Source organism: Astatotilapia calliptera, chromosome 8, assembly GCF_900246225.1.
Source record: "Astatotilapia calliptera chromosome 8, fAstCal1.2, whole genome shotgun sequence".
NCBI classification, from domain to species: domain Eukaryota; kingdom Metazoa; phylum Chordata; class Actinopteri; order Cichliformes; family Cichlidae; genus Astatotilapia; species Astatotilapia calliptera.
Genome location: NC_039309.1, coordinates 5,807,229 through 5,831,118, shown reverse-complemented (window position 1 = coordinate 5,831,118; position 23,890 = coordinate 5,807,229). Strand labels below are relative to the sequence as shown.

General features: G+C 41.5%; 1 protein-coding gene across 7 annotated transcripts in view; it reads left to right on the top strand.

Annotated features, from left to right (window-relative positions):
- Window positions 1-3,122: 3,122 nt before the first annotated feature.
- The window catches only part of etv4 (ETS variant transcription factor 4), a 41,666-nt gene continuing 20,898 nt past the window's right edge, over window positions 3,123-23,890 (top strand). The window contains exons 1-7 of one of the 7 annotated variants that reach the window (XM_026178091.1): window positions 3,123-3,273; window positions 3,489-3,608; window positions 3,765-3,850; window positions 6,580-6,687; window positions 7,290-7,380; window positions 7,524-7,571; window positions 13,957-14,010. In XM_026178091.1, the coding sequence (XP_026033876.1) occupies window positions 6,631-6,687; window positions 7,290-7,380; window positions 7,524-7,571; window positions 13,957-14,010 (250 nt within the window). In that variant the 5' untranslated portion in view covers window positions 3,123-3,273; window positions 3,489-3,608; window positions 3,765-3,850; window positions 6,580-6,630. Of the gene's footprint in view, window positions 3,274-3,488; window positions 3,609-3,764; window positions 3,851-5,941; window positions 6,017-6,450; window positions 6,470-6,579; window positions 6,688-6,824; window positions 7,082-7,289; window positions 7,381-7,523; window positions 7,572-13,956; window positions 14,011-23,890 lie in introns of those variants that run through there. The other 6 variants (XM_026178090.1, XM_026178092.1, XM_026178095.1 and 3 more) reach the window with 6 other exon arrangements.

The window sequence follows — 23,890 nt, the reverse complement described above, 5'->3', positions numbered from 1 at the left end:
CATGTTCAAACACATCCCAAAGGTGCTCTATTGGATCGTGGTCTGTGACTGTGGATGCCATTTAACTACAGTAAACTCATTGTTATGTTCAATAAACCGGTTTGATATCATCTAAGGTCACTCACTGTGGTCATAAAGGGATGGACACGTCAGTAATAATACTCAGGTAGGCTCTCACATATGAATGATGCTCAACTGGTTCTAATGAGCCTAAAATGTGTGAAGTTTCCCACACTATTATACCACCACAGCCTGAACCACTGATACGAGGCAGAATGGATCCATATTTCTATGTCACTCAAAGCAGATTCTGACCCTGCGATCTGAATGTTGCAACAGAAATAAAGACTCATCAGACCAGGCAACATTTTTCCAATCTTCAATTGTCCAATTTTGGTGATCCTGTGTAAACTGCCTCGCTTTCCTGCTAATAGCTATGGGACCCAGTGTGGTCTTCTGCTATTACAGCCCATCTGCTTAAAGGTTTGACATGTTAGAAGCTCTTCTCTTGGTGGGAACCAGTGGTTATTTGAGTTACTGTCAGCTCAAATGAGTCTGGCCATTGACCTCTTTGACCTCTGACATCAACGATGCATTTTCTCCCAGATAACTCTTTGGATATGTTCTCTTTTTTTTTTTTTTTTGACCTTCTCTCTAAACTCAGGAGATTGTTGTGTCTGAAAATCAAAGTAGATCATCAGTTTCTGAAATGCTCACAGCAGCCCATCTGGCACCAACAACCATGCCATGTTCAAAGTCACCTAAGACACCTTTCTTCCTCAACCCTATACTCAGGTTTGAACTTGAGCAGGTTGTTTTGACCATGCACAAAAACACAGAGCTGCTGCTGTGTGACTGGCTGATTAGATACTTGCAGTTGAACACATGCACCTCAAAAACTGGCAGTGAGTGTCTGTCCATTTAAAAAAACATAAATAAATGTTGAACGCTTATACCTGCACGTGGTGCATTTATGCTAACATCGACCAAAAGTCTTTAAATTTTTCAGAAATAATCTAAAATTTGCACAACAACATGACAAGAAATCTTCACGTGCTGATGAAGCTCAAATACAACAAACGCTCAAACTTGCTCTGTAAAGTTGTTATTCTGGGGTTTTGCTTTTGTGATTTCCTGTGTTTAAAAAAATACGATTAGGTTAAAATGCCTGAAAGCAACATCATTTTAATACATTAATACATGCATAAGAGTTGGTGAGGGAAACTCTGTAGTATGGGTGTGATTGTTTTGATTATGCATCGTGATTCCAGTAAATCCTCGTGTGATGTTGCCCTTGTTTTATCAGAGTTCATTTTATGTTTATCAGTCACCATCAGCCTTATCAGGAGCGAGGGAGGAGAGAGGAAAGACAGAGAGGTGTTGTCGACGGCCCTTCCACACACACCCATCCCCCCACAGACGCCTTCTGCCCCCTCGTCTCCCTCTGCATCAGTTTGTCATTCCCGTCATGCATTTATGCTTTGATTTCGTTCTTTATTGAAAGCATTTCACTCTTTTGGAAAACTTTCTGCCCATCTTTCCTCCATTTCAACACACCTCACTTCTTCTCTCCCCATAGCGGCAACAGCTAAAGCTATAATAACATTTCATCCATCCATCAAGCACAGCCAGCTTTGATCAATAAGCACTTTGAGTCCACTCTGCAGCACCGCACTGAACTTAAAATGTCTCCCCTCTGTCTCTGTTAGTACTTATCTCTCTGCTGACAAAGCTATATTAGACTGAAGGGTGGATGACTATTACAATAGATTTCACAATGCTTTTCAGCACTATGCGTGTGTATGTGTGTTCTGTAAATGAAATAGATGGGAGGTGATCTATAGTCACTGCCCATGTGCTTCACTTCTCCATTCATCCTAAAGGACCTAAAGAAGTTGTAAATCTTGCATAAGCTGTAGCAACAGAACTGTATCAGCACAACGCTAAATGTAGGTGTATCACTGTGTAGGTACTTAACGTGCTGTTTCTGCTCCTTTCTCCTCTTTTATCCAATTTGAGGAAGTCGAATTAAAAACATGTGTGCTTTCCGAGCACGTGCCACATCTCCAAAGTCAACTTTTTTTTTTCCATGGTGCATTGTCTGGAAGCACATGTGACAGTTCCCACTTTAGATGTAAAAATGTTGACTCGTGGGTGAAAAGTAACAGTAAGCCAAAGAGAGAGGGGGTTTCCATGTGAGGATTTTGAAATAACAGCGTCGTTTTTCACATCTGAAAAGTTCATTTTGCATAAAGAAAGAGATCATTTACAAACACAAAGATCGTCTTTTTCACAGGGAAAATGGGGAATTTTCACATGTCTTCCGGTCACGTGGATTGTCACATCTGACTTATTTTTGCAGGTATTTGCCAATACTCTGTGGTAACGGCACCATAATGTTGAGTGTTGCTTTAATAAAGCGCAGTGTAGTGCAACCATCAGCAAAAAATCTTTGTTTTTTTCCAACCGGTCACTGGAAAAGAGCTGGTTATGTAAAGCCCGGGCTTTTTAGGTTGTGACTTCTCTGGGGAACACTGGTGAGCTTTCTATGTTGGGTTTGACTCATACGTTTTCGGCCTGTTTTTGCTTTTTCTGTTGTTGTTGCTGGGGGGGTTTGTGTGCGTTTCAAACATTGCTTTTAATACTGACATGAACAATTAAATCAAAAGATTTTAGATGTTTTAAAATATAGGTAATGTTAGAGTCTATGGGTTTTTCTCATTTTTAAGCATTTTCAGTTTGACCTTCTTTGCTATTGAGAAGCTCCAGGTTTTTGATTAGTAGTTGTATCGAGTCAATTCCAGTTTGTTTCTGTATTTTTTCCTATTTTTCTAGTTTAGTGTTTATGAAGCTTGTCATTTGAGATTTGTTCCTTATATTTTGGTATAATGTTTTTGTCTCCCCAGCATCCTTCGTTCAGTGAGTTTTCTTAGTTTAAACCTCTAGTTATTTCCTATTTTACTTTGTTAATTATCAGTTAATCTCTTGTATCTAAATCTGAGTTTGACTGCCTTACCCATGGTTGTCTTTATTGCCTTCACCTGTGTCCCCTTTGCCCCAGCTGTCTCCACTTCCCCAATTACTCCATGAGTATAAATAGTCCAGACCGTTCTCTTAAATTTTTGTATCTGGAGAAGGGTAGTGTACTGAGAATTTGAAGGTTTTTACAGTAGGTGCCTGGACAACAATGTAATGCCAGATGTGCAGAAGTTGGATTATAACATGCAAATCTTAACTCGCTACAAGAGCTTCTTACATTTTTGCTTAATGCAGGTAATATAAATGAGGACAGCCTGTGAAAAATATCCATTTATTATAAAGTTTGGAAATTAAAAAACAACATTAACACACACACACACACACACACACACACACACAGGGCCATGTTTATTAGGTGTGTACCTGTGCACCCGCTTTGGACTCTAGATCAACCTGAATAAAAAGTTTGCTTCGTTTTCAGTTACATCTACCTGCTCTTGTGACCACAGGTGCAAGATTCATGGTTTAGCAAGCTATATCAAGATGGAAGTCAGAGCTTTGTTGTCACAAAAGCGGCTGACCTTCTACCTGGCTACATCACCGTGATAAACTACTGAGTACTTAACCTGGTCAGCAAGCAAGTTATAGTCAGGTTCAAAATCAACTGACACTGACTGTTATATTCACAGCATGTTTTCCGTGCATTGTCGTTGTTTTATAGGTGCAAGTTCTCAGGATTCTTCTCATAGTGTTTGTAAAATAGTTGCATTTTATGTTCTTTATAGATTTTTCATCATCGACCACTGATCGGAGTAGGTGGCACTCATTGGGATCATTTTGTGCAGAAGAGTCATATGACGGCCATTTTTATGTAAGTGCATACGGACCCTGAAGCAGAAAGCCCTGCTTAAGAAATAGAGAGCTAACAATCATCACCGTGATACCCATTATTGCCAACTGGAGTTTCATGTTTTGTTGAGCTAGTGAAGGCAAAGAAACCCTGGCTATGTTGAACATCATTTGCAGTATAGCCCTCTGCATTTGGGTTCTTTATCCTGTGAACTTGACAAATACAATGACATTTGTATACCACAAGTTTACCCTCAGTGTTTTGCATATTAGCGTTCTGACTGACACTAGACACAAGTAGGATTGTCTAAAGAGATAAGGTTAGCTAAGTGAACACCAGTGTACCAAATATTCTAGTGAACAAGTGCTTAGTACACGTTATCAGAAACCACAAAAGCCACTCTTGAAGTGGTGCTAGAGGAAAGTTAAAAGGATAACAATATCAGACAGATCCATCCTCTTTAGCCCACAACTTAACGTATAGAACTTCTTGAGATATTTTACTGGATACGTCAAAACGTGGAGTAACCAGTAGAGGTATATGAAACAAATGACAGAATTTGTTTGGGATCATAAATCTTGGTTGAGTATTTAGCTGCAGTGCATATAACTGTTGGTACATATTGACCCAAATGGCCTGATATGTTGAAATGACTTGTATTTATGGATAAACAGCACACCCATTTTCATAACTCACACTGTGTGTTATCACAATTCATTTTTGCTTTTTATGTTTTATTTGACGATATACACCACGGACAAATGACTAATGAGAACCTACGCCTGTCTAAGCTGTAGTCTTTTGACCTATTTAAGGTCATACACTGACACACACGTTGAAAATCCATCAAAACAACACGTAAAACATCCCTGAAGCTGCGTGCTTTTATAGGCAAATCCATAATGGATGCAGAATATCAACCTCCCCTAGTTTATGCAGTTTGAGATCCAACAAAGATTGCAAAGGTATGCTGTGTCTTACGCAAAAGAAAAACAAAATTGTGTAACTTGATGGGGGGGGGGGGTTTCACCACTTTACTTTCATCTTCCAGCATTTTGAGGGGCATCAAACCCTGACTTGAGACCCACTGTACCATCTTATAGAAGAGCACTGAGCGGCTTAAATTCAATTAAATTATCAGAATCTTTTCTAATTTCCTTGAGTCTGTGTTCCTGTTCAGTGGTGAAACTGCTCAGTGCTACTGTAGCAGTACAGAGCAGAGCTGATGCAATATTTATAGCCTGTTGTGTACATCTAAATGTGCATCTAAATATCATTAAGCAGGAAATAACCTGTACAGTATCCCTTGTTATGGAGACTGAATATCAACAGAGGAGAAATGAGGACGAGGAGGGTGCACATGCTCTTATAAGGCTCATTGCTGTATCTCTGAATCTCGTTCACCACTGAAACTAAACGCAAATCCCTTTAGGACTTGATTTCCTGTCTCTTGACTGGCCTCTCTCTGTTTTTTCAAACTGTTTCTGTGGCTTTAATTTGGCAAAATAGTTTCATAAGCAGTGAGCACTTCCCCATTCTCTCAGCCTCGAAGAGCTTTAAATCCTGTGGTTATCATGTGGCGTAGAGTTAAAACCACAAAAACGTAAGAATCCTTAATCCTGAATTCATTTGCGTCACTTTTTTAAAGCTTATTTTGATCTATGTAACTCCTGCAGGGCTAGTTCCACTTTTTCCTGGCCTGGCTGTGATCTCTTGTTATAAATATGGGGGAGAGACATGAAATGAGGTAAACAACATGAGGTTCTTTGAGTTTGTCTGGGCAGAAAAGAAAAACATGTCAGGACTTTCGTGCCAGGGCAGGTTTTTATGAATGGACGGGGTTTTTTTTCCTCTCTCTTTTTTGTGAATGAAAAACAACTGGAAAATCCAGTATAAAAGCTAACAGCCTGCCGAGATATGATTGGCTGCTAAGACCCAAACTCCACCTACGGTTGCTAGGATCCTGACTACCAGGCCTCTGATTGGCTAATAGAGGGGACCGAGACTTCATTCATAAGCCAGTGTATTCATCCGGACAAAGGCAAGAAATTCGAGCTCTTGAAGAGGAAATCCACCAATCACGAGTCTCTCTGGACCGAGCCAGAAAAGCACGTCTCCATATTACCCCCAAATCATCTATGCTGGAGAAGTGACAGCACAGCTGGCGTTCAAAGTCACCACACTTCGGTATAAACTTTATCTAAGAGCGTGCGTCAATCAAATCGGGTTTAGTTTAGTTGTTGCCTCTCGACAACACACGCTCACAAAAAATCCGACATCTGTTTTCCCCTCGCAGTTTCTTACAAAAAAAAAAAGTGGAGCCTGGCAATCTGGGCAGACGTGGCAAAAAGCCCACGAAATGTCTCAAATACACACATCTTATATGTTGTGCACTTTTCTAAACATCCGAAGTGTTTTTGAACCAGAAAGGGGAACTTTTTTGCGCACATTAACTAACAAAGCTGCATCCTTCTGCAAATACAAGTAAATAGATGGTTGCTCGGTTTTTTTTTTTTTGTTGTTGTTGTTGTTGTTTTTAACTTTACCTGAAACTTGCAATCTGTCGAGCTGTCTGTCACACTCACACAGACACACACAAACGCAAAAAGAAGATTTGTAAAGAGGGCCGCAGCCCGCTGGGTAATCACTCGCCATCGCTTCCCCTTGGCATTTTTTGTGAATGGAGCTCATTATGCATGCAGCCTCCACGCAGCTCCATTCACAAGCAGCGCTCCCTCCTCTCTCTGCAGGCTGCGTGGATCTCACTCAACTCAGCCTAAATGACCACAAACGGTTAACGGATGGATTATAAGATGGATGGATATCTGGACCAGCAAGTGCCTTACACTTTAGCAAATGTACGTATATTCGGATTAACTCTCCACTTCTCTTTTGCCTGGTTTTTTACGTTTCTGCTACCGGGTTTTGTTTTTGTTTTTTACATTTCTCTCGGCGTCGCGTCTGCACGAGTTTTGGCTGGAGCAGCTGTGTGTGCGTGCGCGCGATAGGAAACTGTTTGTCAAGCCGCTTAAAACTATGAAAAAAAACCCACTCAAAGTAAAGGATATAATGTGGCGCATTTAATGTTTGTCCGCGGGGTTTCTTACGTGAACGAGTTTGTTTGGAGAACGTGTCAATGTGTGCCAAATGGTCACGTCGTTCAGACGCATACGGCGTGTTTGTTTTTCCAAGATTGCCTCCACAACTGGGAAATCAGTTGTTTTCAGTGGAGCTTGACGCTCACCAACTGCAGTAGGATCTCATTTGTAATCCATGACACTGTTATCATTATTATTATCATCATCATCAGTCCAAGTGGTAGCTTTTGCATCACTTCATGCCATTTTTCCTGGCCATAGTAAAGAGCTGTTAACTGCTTTGACACTGATGTGCTTAAAATGCCCTGTTGGGAGTCCATTTCTCACTTCTTTTCCTCTCTTAACCTCTATGGCTTTTGCAGAAGTCGCAAGGAAATGGGCCCCTAAATAGACTGTTGATGGCAGCGAAAAGGAAATACATGGACACAGAATTGCCCCCTCAGGAATCTGAAGGTAAAGTGAAAGAGTAGAAGTTTTGTCCTCTGGTCTTTTTACATGTTATACATCATGATGTATGGTTAGTGTCAGTCAGTCTGTGTCATAGCTACTGTGTGTCGATGAATATTCACTCTTTGTTTTTCTGTCTTTCTGTTCAGACCTCTTCCAGGATTTAAGCCAGCTCCAAGAGACGTGGCTCACAGAAGGTGAGACTTGGCTGACTCTTAATGTATAATTTCTGTGATGTGACTTTGACAGCCGTGGGGGTTGATGCTACATGTGTCTGGACAGATCTGTAACCACTGAAACCACAAAGAATCGTTTTATTTGATACTAAGATTTGCTTGAAACATTCTGAGACTACTACAGATGTGCATGGCTCCCTGTTTTTTGTGCTTATGCCACAACATTTTGCACTTTTATTGAACTGCTTTCAAACTTTATGACAAAGCTAATCGGGTTAGTTTTGCTGCCATACAGGATCTCGATTTTTCTGACTCAACACACATGCTCATAAAATACTCAGAATCCCCCCCACCTCCAAAAAGTGAACACAGACGGGACATTATTAGCTTTGAGCATACCCTATTTTGGCCATGTTGGCATGTAGTATGCGTGCGAGTTAGGGGCCAATGCAAACAAACAGGCTGTTTGGCTTGTGTCACTCAAAGGCGCATAGCGATGAAATGAGGCCCAGTCAGAGGTGATTGTCAGCTAGTAGACTTAATAAGTGCACTGATGACGTGAGCTGCAATGGAGTAATTATACTGTATGTCAAGAGGGGGAAAACAACACAACCAGTGAGTCACTGAGTGGGTTATTTTTTTTTAGTGGTAACCTGGAGCACAGCAGTGGCAGGACAGTGAGTTTAAATTTGCAGAAAAGCTGCAAGTAAATTGAGAAGATCATCACTGGGTGTGAATTTTGTTGTGTCAATTGCTTTGATGGGGAAGATTAATAAAATATGCCATTCACTCCAATGTGAGCCAGAACAACCTGATAAATGCTGCTTAAGGTCATTTTCTACTCTGTTTGCTTACTTGAATGTTTGAACTTCACCATGCAGAATGAATGTGCAGAAGATTAAAGTTGGACGCTTTTTTTTAATGTTTGTCTGCTGCATATGCACAAAACTAAGGGTGGTCTAATATGCAGTGAGAGGGTACTTTTCCTTGAAGTTGGAGATGCGTTATATTCCTCAGTTAAATTTGGGAATTGAAAAATATTAATGTGTTCATAGGCTCAAGATTGTTTCATGCGCTGTGCTTTGAATTTTGGGGACAGTCGTGCACAAATTATTGCTCCGAGCAGTGTTTTTTAGTGTCTTTGGTTTCTTTCTAAACTATGGTTCTCAAAGGTTTGAGGGCTAAAGCCAAAGGGTCAATTTATTTATGAGTACATTTAAAAAACAGGGATTTACTAAGGTGCTATATAAGTAAAAATGCATTAAAATAACATTTAAAAAAATGGATATCAGTCAGGTTTAAAAGCCAATGAATGAAAATAGAATATACAAATAAAGACAGTTTGTGCCACACTTTAGGATCAGCTCCTGTTAATTTAGTTTGCCATCAATGGAAAACTCATGATGTATCATTAAAACATGTATGCCTATAGATAGATGGATAGATATAGTGTCCATCAGTCCTCTCACGTCATCTTTGGGCCAATAGAAAGCTTTGATACATTAACCTATAAAGAAGTTAATCACTTTTCTCAAAGAGCAACAAACCTTCCTGTTGCTATGTAGATCAATTAGCCAGCTCATTTTGACACTATGGACTCAACCCCTAGTAGGACAAAATGCCCTACTAGGGGATATTTTCATCTCCGTTGTGTTTCCCGATGCACATAAAGTGGTAGTAGTTGTTTTACGTTTTTTGTTTTTGTTTTGTTTTTTAAAAATATTACTTAGTCATGTACAACTGTAAAATAAGCCAAAGCAAAGGGGGATATGAATAAAACTGCTGGTGTAGCTCAGTCAAATAAGGCAGCCAAAATTATATTTTAGTCATCATTTCATGGAAAGTGGTAGCTAGCAACTCCTCCTTAACGACACTGTGCATGCAGTGAAAGAGTGATCGGGGAGTAGCGTGCAGTCTGTCATGTTTCTTAGTCACAAAAAAATGCTTTAAAAAAATATTGTTCTCTAGTTGGCTAATCTAGTCTAAGCCCATGTTTAATCAGCATCTGTTAACATTTTGGTCGACCAGTTAACTCATTTAGTAGGATGAAAAGAGTCTTTTTTTTTTTTTTTCCTTCCATGTTCCCCCCCCAAAAAATGTAAAATCTCTTGTAAACATATTTTTGGTGGAACCTGAATGTGATCAATGTGTGTCTTTTGACTTGATTAAGGATCGTTGGATTACTTTTAACAGTCAAATGGGACCCATTCTGAGTCATCTGTAGTACATAGGAGAATAAGGGAGGTGAAGCAACTTTGATCTGAGACCTTGTGGAAAGCGCTTGTGTCTGCCCAAACAGCAGATGGATATTTAAATAGATCCTACTTCTGAGCCAGCTACTGTTTACAGCAAACAATGTCGTTTCCACGTTAGCTTCCACACCTTTTCACATGCGGCGTCAAATACCTGCAATTTCTCTTCACACCAGCGTCTCGCTTTAACAAAAAGACAAGACCCCAAACCAATAAAGTGCAACGATGAAAGTCACTTCAAAGCTGAGGCCCTATTTGTATTCACACATTTGGCTATTAAAGGCCACACTTAAATGTACCTTCTCCACTTACCTCCAGTGGTGTTAAGCCATTTAGATATCTTTGCCAACAACTTTACTACATAGAAGCTAAATTAAGTTTAGTTTGTGGCGCTCACAGTCTTGAAATGTTGCTTCCCAGATACAGTGTTGTGGTTACGCTGACTAATTCACGGGGCCTTTTTAGTTCGCATAGCAACTTCCTACCAAAGAAACGGTCCCTTTGAAATCTGATAATGGACGTTTGACTGTTTCAATCTCAGTTTTTCAGATATTTAAGTCACTTGTAGAGTTTTCTCTAGAGATCCTGGAACAATAAAACCTAAAACTGTCTGCATGGCTAAACACCACAGAAAGCAACATTTAAAGTGAAAATTAGGCCCTTTCTATAATTAGATAAACCAGGCGTTTAAAGGAATTTAAAACATTGTTTGGCAGCTTATTGTTGAGTCACAGAGAGTGAAGGAGGGGGTGGGGGAAAGACCAAACGAAGTGTGTAAGTGTAACTTTATCAAAGTGTTATTTAACCCTAAGTATGGGGCTTGTTTTCAGCTTTCAGCTAAGACCTCTCCTTTCCTGTTGCATTAATTAAAGACCTTATCATGAGTGATTGCAGTTGTGAGGGATTCACCGAGGTTGTAAAAGCTGGTTTGCTGGAGGGATTTTTTTTTTTTCTACCAAAGGAGAGCGGAAGCAGGAGTGAGACAAAAAGGGTGAAGCGCTGAATGGCAAGAGTTCAGGAGCTTGTCACATCTTGTCTGATTTCTGGGCCTTTAGGTTTGTATGTCTGTAGCTGTTTAGCTCCTCCCAGGATCTCCCACTGTGAGAAGAAAGGGGGGGGGGGGGGGGGGGAGTCATTCAAGGTGCCTGGAAGCATCGAGGAGAACATGCGTCTGTGCCCGAATAAACACACTTTCCTTCTTGTGCTGACTTGCATCTCAAAGTCCCTGATGAGGTGTTCCTGGAAACAAATCAGATACACGTGCAAGCGCTCATACGCACACAGGAAAGTGTGCAGACACAAACGCACACACAAACACACAGGATGATGCCTGATGCTCATCATTTGTTTTCCCTCTCCCGCGTTTCTACGAGGTCCAGCATGTTCCGCTTTGGACATGTTGAAACTAGTGGAAATGATTGATTGTTGGATGTGCAGAACTAAATATTGGCCCCTGCTCTGTCTCATACGGCAGCTTTATTCCTCCCCCCTGAGGGCAAAAGACTGAAAAGTTAAAAGGGGGTAATATTATTATGGTATAGTAAACCACAGGATGCGGCGTTATATAAGAAATCGATGTCATTTATCAGAACATGCTCCAAAACGGAGTCATCCGGTTTCCTCTGCACAGGAAGGAGGAGTGTGACAACAAGAAAGTGGATTTGAATTTCTTATTTCCTCTTTTTGTCCTCTGCCTCTGCTGCTCGCTCGCTGTCTGAGTTTTGTTGTCTCCACTGATGAAGTGAGAGAGCGAGCGATGAGGCCACTGAGGTCGAACGCTGGGTCAGATTGTGGTTCTTGGGTGAGGTTACAATCAAAGGTCCTGTTGCAGAGTTGCAGTGCCATCTGCAAATGTCTTTTTGTAAGGTAAAAAAAAAGTTGCTCTTTATCTAAAAAGTAGATACTTTTCCTCTTTTTAGTGGGTAAATGATGCTTAAGTACCCACAGTGTGTTTTTTGTAGCTCATTACACCCCTGATTGGGTTCATGATATTTAATGATACCCATCAAATTTTCCTTACCAGTTAGGTTGTACCATGACGTAAGTTTGAGTCCCAAGCAATGGAAACACTTAAAGTCCACACTCTTGTGTAGCTGGAGCATTGCCAGATTAAAAAGGTTGCGAGCTCTGGCTCTGCGCTACGATTAGGGTTAGGTCATTAACTCGAGGGTTGGCAAAAGAAATGCCAGTGCGTGTATCTGACCTCTTCACCCTTAGTAGGGTGTTGGCAGTCCAACGATTTAGGCTTTTCAACTGCGTTTGTGTGACTCAAAGTCCAAAGCTCCAAAAGGATAATTGTGAATGGGGTTTGGAAAGAGTAGCACAATAGCGTCTGTCTAGCTCTGCTGCACCTGGGCTTGGCGTCGCTGGCTCTGCTTATTCAGTTAGATCCTAGATGAGATTCATTATGAGAGAGTGCCTAATCAGGCCCACTGAAAATGTACACCACTGCAAGTCATTACAGATCAGATGAAGATATCACATATCACCGTATTGACTCGTCTATTTTTACAAATCAGTGTAAGTTGGGTGTATTTTGTTTCTTAGATGCAAACTTTTCTATCACTGAAAGGTAACTGAATATAATTTGGGTTAATATATTACTCACATTAAATAGTATTCACTCTCACATATGGAGGGCACTTTACTAAAGTCACATATCCATTGTCTCTAATGCCTTTTATCAATCTACACAATATTTGGGGGATTTAAATCACATCATGTAGCTTTTAATGGGACTGAAACTTGGCTGGAATTTGGGGATTTATGCTTGCAGATTCATTTTTATTTTAATCACTCACCGGCCACTTTAAGTATAACTGCTGCACAACCTTTTCAAGGGTTTACAGTGAACGGTGCAAAAAGCAAAAATAACCAACGAGCGGCTGTTCTCTGGGCAAAAATTCCTTCTTGATGTTAAAGGGATGAGATTGTTTTGAGGAAGGCAACAGTAACTCAAATAACCAGGCATGCAAAAGAGCATATCTTAACGCACAAGATGCGAAACCTTCAAGTAGAAGACCACACCAGGAGTCGCTCCTGTCAGCTAGAAACAGGAAACCGAGGCTACAATTTGCAATAGCTCGAAAAAATCGGACAACAGAAAATTGTACAAACATCATCAGGTATGAGTTTCTGCTGTGACACTTAGATGGTGAGGTCAGAACTTGGTGTAAACATCACGAAAGCGTGGTAGCATCCTGCTTTATTACCGACTGAGCATTGTTTCAGTATCACGTCATATGGACCAAAGTCTCTGAGGAATGTTTCCATCGCCTTGTTGAATTTATGCCATGAAGAATGCAGTCCTGAAAGCAAAATGGGCTCCAACCCAGTGCTAGCAAGGTACACTTAATAAAGCGGTCGGTCAATGTAGCTCTATTATATTCAAGAGAATACAGCCAATATGGCACACCAAAACAATCTAGATACTTGATAACCCTACAAGCAAAAAGAAAATTATCTAGACTTGATTTTGTGGGGAACTATTCACGTAATCTTCACTTGCTCTTGTTTCGCTCTTCCACTTCTTCTTTTTGCTTTTAGTTTCCTTGTTTTCTCTCTACTTCTATTTTAAGCCAGTCGCCATCTCTGCAGAAGATGAAATCCAGACTGCTTTTAGATTGTTAGACAAAAGTCCCCAACTCTTTGGAAACAAATCAAAAAAGAAAAGAGCTGGTTTGTCACACCATGTGACAGATCTCTTCACTGGTTTGGCCAGAGCGGCTTGTATTGTCTGTTGGGATTTCGAGTAGAAACTAGATAACACCTGCCTGTTAGTGACGGGTTTGAGATGAGTGTTTTTAAAGAGGCGGAGGGAACTTTCACTTATAGACAAAAACATTGTGAAATCGAAGCGGGCAGGCTGGGTGGGGGAGTGGGGGGCTGAAGGACTTTATTTCCTCTATATAATAGTCTTAAAGCAAGGGCAAAGAAAAATTTGTATTTTCTCCGACTTGGTGTGACTGCTACAAATGCTACACAAAACCAGTTTGGCAGGTTAACATCTACAGTGTATCCATGTTGTTGTTTTATTGATTTATCGATGAGTAAACTGCTGGCATGCTACACACACAAATCATGAAGGTCACCTGAATGAGCACGACTCTATTAGATTCTTGTCTAAAACACAATCTGTTTCTTCTTCATTTCAGCTCAGGTTCCTGACAGCGATGAGCAATTTGTTCCTGATTTCCATTCTGAGAACTGTGAGTACATTCAGTTTTTGTCCTTTAAACGAATGTCTGGAAATGCGCTCTGTGTCAGTTTCATAGAAAACAAAACTCTGGCCTTTTGACCACACTTTGTCACAAAATTTCTAATTCAATCAGTATTGAGTCATGTAACACACAGTGCTGTACATGCCCGTCTAACCCCATCTTTCTGCTTTGGCATTTAGCCTGTTCATATAATTCCTGTTGAATTTTGCATGTTACGAGAAAGACGGGATGAAAGCAGCGGTCAGATTTGGGCTGTGAAGCCACCAGAGGCTTACGTGGGGATACTGTAACTCGCTGATGTTACAGTAATCTCTTTGGGAGGCAAAGCTATGCAGAAACAGAGGGGCTAATGACCCAGTCAACATGGAGTGAGTTTGGATCCTGGCATTATGTCCTGCCGCCATCCATTTGCATGCCTTTGAAAAGTTGAATGGAGACGGCCCAGGAAACCAGTAAAAAAATTATTCAGGGCCCAGGTACAAAGATGGCCTTTTGTCCACATCGGAAGGTGTAAAATAGAAAAGCAAATTCCTGGGCTGCACAACTGAGCGCCTATTTGAATGAGTTTCCCTTTCTTGTTGTGTGTTTTAACAATGGCGATTCAGGATATGGGTGGGAGTACGTGTTGCTCTACAAACAGTTTTTTGTTTTTTTCGGCCCCATTCAGCACATTGAAGGCTTCTCCGTCTTAAGCAATGACACCGAAATGGCTGGAATCTTAAAGGAATCTTAAAGGGAACTTCTAGAATTAATCCCACCCCCTAAGTAAAACTGGCAGCTTTGGTTCCCGGTCAAAGGCGCTTCCTCCATGTGACTTTTGTGTGCAAACATCATGTGATTTAACCAGCTCCGTGTCACCACTGTTCAGCCCCTCGGTGACACATGCCCTGCGCAATATTGTCACTGTGTCGGCCGACAATGCGGAGGAGGATGTGCGGATGATCCCCGGGCCACACAGAGGTCATGTCTACTTAACCCCCTGGACTGTCAGCCAATCAGCTGTCAGGCCTCCACTAAGGGTTGACCTGGGTATGATTTGCAGGGTCAGCGGGGCTTCAATTTGACAGGCAGCTCACTTATACGCAGCAGAGACACTCCTGCGTTGACAGACAGTGTCCCTGCTGATCACGGTCAATAGCCGCTGAGTCCACTTAGAGCATCTCTATTCAGCTCTGACTGGTGGAAAACTGAAGCTGACAAGCGACTTTAAATATTTGCGCTTGTTCTGTTCCCATGCTGAACTGAAAAGGCGTTCTCAGCAAGTGTTTAAAAAAGAAAGAGGTGACTCACCTGTTTTGGAAACTCAAAAACATTGAGAAAAAAAAAAAACATAAAGGAAAGCCTTAATCCCAGGTGACCGGAATATAATTGAGGCCTCCACTGAATAAGCATCCTAGTAAAAAATTAAACATTGTTGTTTACCGAGTCAAGTTGTTACCTGCATGGGTGTGGTGCTGACGAAGGGAGGAAATGTGGAGCCAGTGAAATGGCAAAAGAGAGGCAAAAACATTGGAACATGTTGGAATGCTAGATTAGAGAAGAGGAGGGGGCAAAGCAGGGATTGTGCAATACCTGCACATCTGGTAAATGTATCTCATCTGGTCCATTCTCCCTCAGTTCACAGCTAACAAGCATGCTCTGTCTGCAGGCCGCCACTGAGGGAAGGTTATGCAAACATGCAACTTTTATGTACTTGCTGACCTGCCTGTGTGTGCTTAAAGGTAATTGAGCCATTGGTGATAACAGTGCACCCTATGTTTTTTCCATCGGCTTCATGTGATTGCCCGTGAGGATTAATGCTTGTTTTTCTGTGGTGACAGCACCTTCAAGGGTTAGGCTGACGCTACTGTCAGACAGATTACTTTGTCTGTTTACTGCCTTCGGGGGAGAAACACATGGAGGTGTCAGTCAAATTTACAGTGCACAAGCGTAATTAAAATAGTTTAGACGCGTCACTAGTTTCGCACTAAAAGACCACAGTCGGAGGCTTTGCCGAGGCTTTGCCTGCACTGAGAGCTTGTTCTTTGTTCAAGTATGTTGTTTACACTTGGAGCAGCTCGAGAGATGTGACCCATTCATAAATTTTCTTCCCTGTGTGCGTAAAAGGAAGTGTGCCTCTCCCTCCCCCCTCTTTCTCTCTCTCTCTCTTGCGCTTTCTCCCTCTCTCAGTCCTCTCCTTCAGTCTTCATTCATAAAAAAGCCCTACAGTACTACAGACCCCCCCCCCCCCCTTTCTGACGCCCCCCCCCCCCCCCCCCTCCACTCTTCAAGTAGATACTCCAAACTCCTCCCTCCCTTCCTGTGTCTGTACAAACTAAGTCAAATTTAAAAATCTGGACTCCCCTTTCCCTTTTCTCTCTACCTCTCTCTGTCTTTCTCTCCAAACACACACATTCATGCACACGCTGAGTGTTCCAAGATGTGAACTAATCCAGTGATTTTAAGAGTTGTGTGGGACGATTGTTTAGTTTTGTGCCTTGCAGTAATTATATAGGAAGTTGTGGCTATAGAATGCTGTTACAGTTCTTCTCGGCGAGTAAGTTTACCAAGGGAGAGAAAGCAAAATGACAAAGAGCGAGAGTTTCTGAGGGCAAAGGGGGAAGAAAAGAAAAAAAGATGAACACATAAAACTGAAAATCAACTTTGTCAAAATAATTTCTACCTTTCGTCCTTCTGGGGTCCTTACACATTGTCTACATGCAGCTGTTTTTCCATTTTATTCTTTGCAACCTTTTCTTTAATTGTAGCACACCATGCTATGAAATAGGGCTGCATGATCCGTTTCTATACACTGTCCAGAAAGTGTCAAAAGGTGTCTGAAAAGCCCAAAGGCATCATTGTCAGATTGCTTGTTTTGTCTGACCGACATTAAAAGGCTGAAGTTATGCAAGATATAATCACAAACTGTGTATAAAACATAGACATAGCCACCGCAGTGGCACCTGTTTGTTTTGCGAACTCTTATTCTGAAGCCTCAGTTTTAGCATTGTGGCTATCTTGGTGTTTGGAAGCAAGGAGAGGCTTTATTTTGGCAAGCAGGTGGAGTGTTGGGTTATCTGGAAGAGCTGAGGAAGCTTGGTTAGCACACCGCATCTGTAGACTGTATCCATGCATTGCACAGACACCTGCAAATCTGTGCATTAAATTCTAGACGTATTTATATGCTAGTTGGCACTAAATCTTGAGCAGAAGAGGATGGTGGCTAAAGGTACCTCTCACCACCTGTTAAGGTAGCCCAGCCTCTAATGATGCATTGCAATCAATCCTAGTCAGTTTGTGGCACTGAGCACAGCTCGTCTGCCACCCATCTCTTTGCAATGGTTGACTGTAGTTGATTGGAAGAATTTCTGAATTTTGTTTCAGATTAGAGGGTCTGTCTAGTAATAGAACGAATAGACTGACTCCATCTCACTGCCTTTTTGATCAGTCTTTGACAGAATCAGAATAGATTTGACACGTTTGCCTAAAAATATAACTATTTAAACTGTTACTAAAAGTTGCTGATTCTCTTTCTAAAGAAAGGAAAGAAGGTAGAAAAAAGAAGAAAAGGTTCCAGTAACCCAGCTCTAACTAAATCCTCCCAGCAGCGTGGCTCTCTGGCTCCCTGTGTTCTGCTTTGTCATGAATTCACAGCGTTCCTCTTGTTTGGGTTGTTTTTCTGGATCCGAACTGGCCCAATCAGGCCCTATTTGGAGCGTGGGGCGATGGGTGAATCGAACCCATCCCCACCCCCTTTCCCTGCTCCCTCTTTCCCCAAAAGAGAAACATGCAGCTCTGTGTTCTCCACTTTCCAAAATACAGCTGCTATGCAACAAAGTGTGCAAAAACATCCAGGTGCCTGCCAGACATGCACAGATACCGCTCGCCTTCTCGCTCTGGGGGAGGCGAGCCTTCCTCAATGACTGTGTTTGTTGCGGCATTTTGTTTTGTTTATGAGTAAAACACTTGATTTCTCTAACATGAACATATGATTTCTTTTGACAGCTTCTCCTCCACTTACTCACGCATGTACATAAACACACTTGGGCTGGTATACGTTTTGTTTTTTATACACAGGCTTCAGCCCTGCAGTTTTATGAATGGGTTGGTTGTGAAAGACTGGCTGAGGCAGCACATTGAGTTAGGGGGAGTAAACCTTCATTCATGACATTAACATGAGTTATTCCTCTACCAAAACACCTATAGAAGTACAGGCTTCTTTTCTGCCAGTCTTTGACTGACTACAGTGATACAGAGAGTTTGTTTTGCTAGGTCTTTATTTGTATTTTCTCTGTTTGGTGGAGTTAGAGCCACATGTTTGGTTTAAATGTCCTAAATTCAGTTAAGATGGGACCTTTTAAATATACATAAAAGTTACTTTAGGTTTACAACATCTTTTAGTCATGTTTTAGGCAATCAAATCCACTGAAAAGGAGTTTGTAATGTCTACAATGTAGAGGAAAAGGCGTTTAATAACTTCCAGTGGGGAAGTTAAAGCTGAACTCCTGTGTTGATTCAGAACAGCCCTGTAAAAGCCAGGGGGCCATGGGGGATTTGAGCCAGGCAGCACAGCCCGCATGTCAGCAGCATAGTTCTGTGAATGGACAGCAGTATGTGTTTTATTACAGGAGAGTGATGGGAGGTGTATGTGCAAGGAAAAAAGGGTTGATGGGATGCTCATATGCATGCCTGTCTCTTTCTGTGTTATTTACATGAACAGCTTTGCTTTCTGCAGCTGGAATTTTTCTCTTTTAAAGGAGAGCACAGACCAAAGTGGGGAACAGATGCCGTGGAAGAGGGTGAGGCCATAAAAACAACAGTAGCTTAACTTGATTGAATAATAATAGGAAGAAGCAGCAATTGCAATGACAAAGGCCAGTTTGAACATGTTGGCTGTTATGATAATCAGTGTTTATTACAACTTTAGTGTCAATTTGGATTTGACAATTAGGCATCTCTTTTAAGTACACGTTCCACGTTCCATAAAAGCTAAAAATAAGTCGGTGCTTACTTTTGGCTTCACACGAGACTCTGTTACTTCCCCTTATTCCCTGGACCTTTAGAGGGGAACGTAACAAGGCGTATGATTCTTGCTTCGGGTGCGAGACGTCCCGGACGAGCCCCCACTTGTTACGTTCCCCCCTAAAGGTCCTGGGGATGAGGGGAAGTAACAAAAAAGTGTCCGGATTGAAAAAGGAGAGAAAGAGGCAAGCTGGTTTAATTAAAAGGCTTTATTAATGTTTCAACAATACTAATTCAAAGAGACGGTCAAGCCGCTATCACTCTTTTAAAGGGAAACACAACAAAACTCAGTAGTTGGTCAAAGCCCTGGAAAGTAAGTAAAACAAAATGTTAATCACCAAACACACTCCTCTCCACAGAGCAGGAGTAATCGAGCAGGATGCGCGCACACACAGTTCACCAGCTGAGCCTAGAGCTCACCTTTCTCTGGCCTTAAGTACCTCTAACTGCTGATTGGAGTCAGCTGTACCCAACGGACGGCACTTAGGCAGAAGAGACCACACTCACACCAGGGCAATTTCAACAGACTCGAACCCCATTCACCTTGGTGGAAGTCATCTGGAGACTTTACTCACCCAATCCGTATGAAAAGACCTGTGATTGGCCCGAAAACGAAACCCAGGGCAGGTGCAGGAGTCTAGTTTACCTTCAGTCCACTTCAATCTCAATATCCTGAAAGTTTATAGGGTTTTTCTCCAGTTAGGCATAAAAACAAGTTGTAAGACACTTAAAATAAGAGAGAACTGGTAAAATGACCATCTACAGTACATATACAGTTGTCCAGTATAATTACAATTATTCCCAACATTTTCAGCTCCACTTCTTCCCCCTCTTCTTCAACCCTTTCTGAAGTCATAATCACTTTAAGTTTGTAACTTTCCCAAACAGAAGTTTTGACTGTCCATGACAGAACTCAGACTTTAGCACTGTTTATACTTTACTTAACCCAACCCCATCTAAACCATTATTTGGCTTTGTCCCTTGTATGGTGGCCATCATCATGTGTACCGCAGCGCTCAACATTTTTAGACATTACCCAGCTTAGCTGCTTGAGAGAACACAAAGCTCCAACACAGTCAGTTGAGGCGTTAAGGAGTCTTTAACCTGCCGGCTTGTTAGCACAAAGTACTTGTTATGCCTAACTGAGCCCATGTGAGAATAACTTGGACAGTAAAAGTCTGGTGAATTCCCAGTAAGCAAGTGGGCATCATGTGCTCCCTTCTGCACAGGCTACCCAGACAGCACCGTCGTCTAAGAGACAAAGCCTGACACTATGTGCTAGAACTGAGAGGGGGCAACTTCAGCTTTCACAGCTCATGTAAGAAAATGACTTTGATATTTTGCAATTTTGCAAACTAAATTTGTCTTTAGAACCACCTGTGTTGTCATTCCTCTCTAATTTTTTTTCCTTGTACCAATGCTGCTGTCTTTCCATCAGTTTTACGATAAAACAAAGAAATTAGTAGCTGCATGGCCAACCAGACAGTTCAGCAAACACAGTTATCAACACACCAAACACGTCCAGCTTCTGAGCAGAGGAGGTCAATGCATAGTAACCTGCTGACACACAGCAGAAGGTGTGTAGCGTGAGCTGAGAGCTGGCGTACGCTGATATTGATCCTCGCTAGTCCAGGAGAGGAACAGGAGGAGATGGAGAGGGTGGATGGATGACTTGATAAAGATAAAGCAGAGATAAATCAGTCTGTAGGAGAGGGAGGGGAAAGTGGAGGGCTAGGAGCGGGTCAAACGTGCCACGAAGCATTACGGTCAAGATCACTATCGAGAGGGCCGGGGGTGGGGGCTTTCTGAGAAGTGCGGGAAGAGCTGTGGATGTGGCATGCTCACTGATAATTTCAAGGAAGGTGTCCCGGCCTTTCAGTGTGTTATCTCCTCCTTCTGATGAGGTAGATTTCACCTCCAAATACGTAAAGGCATGCATTCTCACAAACACGTGAACGACTGCACACTCACATCCACGAGATGCCCCGGTGGGCAGCTCATTATATCATTTCAGTAACAGTGTGAGGGGGTGGATCGATCGCTACATTAAACATTAAGAGGGGACAGCTATATTGGGGGCTGAGGGATTGAGAGTCGAGAGTCAATATTGTTCCAGATTAATTACATCCACCTCTCGCCTGTGACGGGATGTCCCTCTCATGGCACGTCCCAAGACAGGAATGTATTGTATCGCCTGCACTAAACAGCAATAAGGCTCCAAGATTTATGGCTGTTCAATGGCCATTTATAAAAAGCCAGCGCTGCACAATTGAAAGTGAAGTGGACAATAGGGAAAACATATGATTTCAGAAGATTTACCAATTAAATTCTGATCCCCTGATACTTTATTTTCTCTCCCTCGTACTCAGTTTTTCCCATTTCTCTTATAACGAGAGCAATATCAATACAAATTGATCCAGTTCACTGAGGATTCAAGGTTGTACTGTAGGAGGAATTCTGGGGGAAGAAATCTAAGTTTAGTTGTTAAGACAACAATTACACCCCTTTCAAAAAATATTGTTTCGATTTCAAAAAATGGGAAGTGATACTATGATGCTTGCAAAACTGTAGCGTCACTGTTGTTCCCATGTTTAGTGTCATTTAGATCTACATCCTGTTAGCCAATGCAACATAGTGCACCAGAGGCGTTCCAACGGCCAACAAAGTCCAGAAAACATTTGTCAGAAGTGCCACTGTGCTATCCAAAGAAATCATCTCTCCGCCCTACTGATACTATAGTACTTTCCATCAATCTCGTTAGGCTTGTTTGGCAGCTATCTGACAACCGTTCTTTAAATATTCAAGTAGCCTGAACCATTATCAGATGAGAGAAGATGATCTGTAAATCTGATAAAGCAGACACTAATGGAGCCAACACTCCTGGGCCTCCCCCGAGCAGACAGACAGTGAAGCCACTCCTGAGCCCGTTGGCTCCCAGAGACGAGGGTGAGTTCGTCTTCCTGATTGTGCAGTGGCCTTAAAAGCATGCACACATGCCCAACACATGTTTCCATGCACCACTGGACAGGCTCGAAACGGTCTGGATCACATTGGTTCGCCTAGCCTCCCTCGCTCTCTTTTTGCTCTCACTCTTGCACATTTTCACACATAAGTAGAAACTTGGCCAAAGTCAGTACCACATTGTGACCAGATTTTGACTTTTTAAACTTCTATTTTTCCCCCCTTTAAGGTTTTAGACAAGTAATTTGTGCAGTCAAATGTTACAATCTTGTGTTCTTAAATACATGTGGAAGACACTCATTTTAGCTATAGTTATAGCTTGTCTTTGATAAATGAGATTTAGGTGATTTTTAAGATTTGCCCTTGGTGCTCTATTTCACAATTACTGGGCACTTTTGACTCTTAAAATGCACATGAAAAATGCAGCCCTAAACTGGGAAAAATGAACAAGGAAAAGAATTGAAATTCATGATATATTTAAGTGTGTGCATTACAATGCATGATACAGTGTGTGTTCTATACTATCAGTATTTAAGCTAATAGTTCTTTAACACATAAGATGTATATATTTTCTACAAAAAGATGTACTTTAATTTTTAAATATCATTACAAAATTTAGTTTAGTGAAACGGTAAGAAAGACAATTAAACAAGGTTCCTGCAATTGTTACTAATATGATTGCTTATAATAATATGGCACCCATGATTTAAAAAATGTGTTCTAGCTGGTAGCACCTGTATAAGGATGGGTCATTCATATTCATTGATCATGGTTCATTTTTACTGGATAAACTGATGTAAATTTCAATTCATTCATCTGAACTTTACACAGAAGCAAACTACTTCTGTTCTATTTGTCCAAAAAGTGAATTTCTTACAGCAAATTACTTTTGCCCTTGAATCTCTGCAGAAAGAAAGTAACACAGCATTTCCACAAGCAGAGAGGGAATCCTAATGAGCATGTGCAATCACACTAGCTCGTTTTTGGACTGAGGAATTGCATGTTAGCGCTATCCCTGGTCTCCATATGTACATCGACTTGACCGTTTTTTGACCATGACAAATGGTGTAAAAATTGAAAGAAGTAATGCAATAAAGCATTTGTTTCTCTGTTTACTAGGCCAAAACATTCACTTCAACATGCGGTATTAGTCATTTAATATGAAGCTCAAAAATCAGGTACACAGCTGCGATCTATTTATTTTTATCTGTTTAGTGTTTAAAAAAGAGAACCCACACAAAACAAACTATATAAACTTAGAATTAGACCATAAGCTTGGTCTCACAAAGTAAAATCCACCAGTCTGTGCAAAACTTTGACTGTCAACACATGCATTATAGGTTTGATGTAACCTACACTTTAAATGCTTTTAGATTCTTTTATACTGTGCCAGGCATTCTCCTATTATGTCTCCACCACAATGTATTCACTAAGCAAATAACGTGATTCACAGCCTCTGTAAATCAATAACTTCCTTTTTAACCTTTAAAACCATCATGGCATAATTGGCATCCTTGTTATTATTGATCACTCACCACAAGAGATCAATTGGAAAGAGTGGGAGACCAGGTGTAGGCCATCTTTGCAGCTTGCTTTTAACGCGGCTGTGCAGCACGCTGAGGCCACGTGTCATTCGTTCTGCCATGTACAGCACATTTCATGTGAGACGGGAACCAGATCTCTAGATAACCCCGAGAAGATCCCTCCAAGAGTCCGACTTGAATCTTATTTGTATGATTGGATGCATTAAGTGTGTATTTACGTTACGCTTCACAAGTTCCTCGCTTTAGCAAGCTCCAGTCACCCTGTTTGACACCGAGGCTGATGTCCAATGAGTTATTGTGAGCGAGGCTGTCGTGTGCTGCAGACTTCCAGAGGCTTAGCACTTGGCCAAGCAGCATATAAA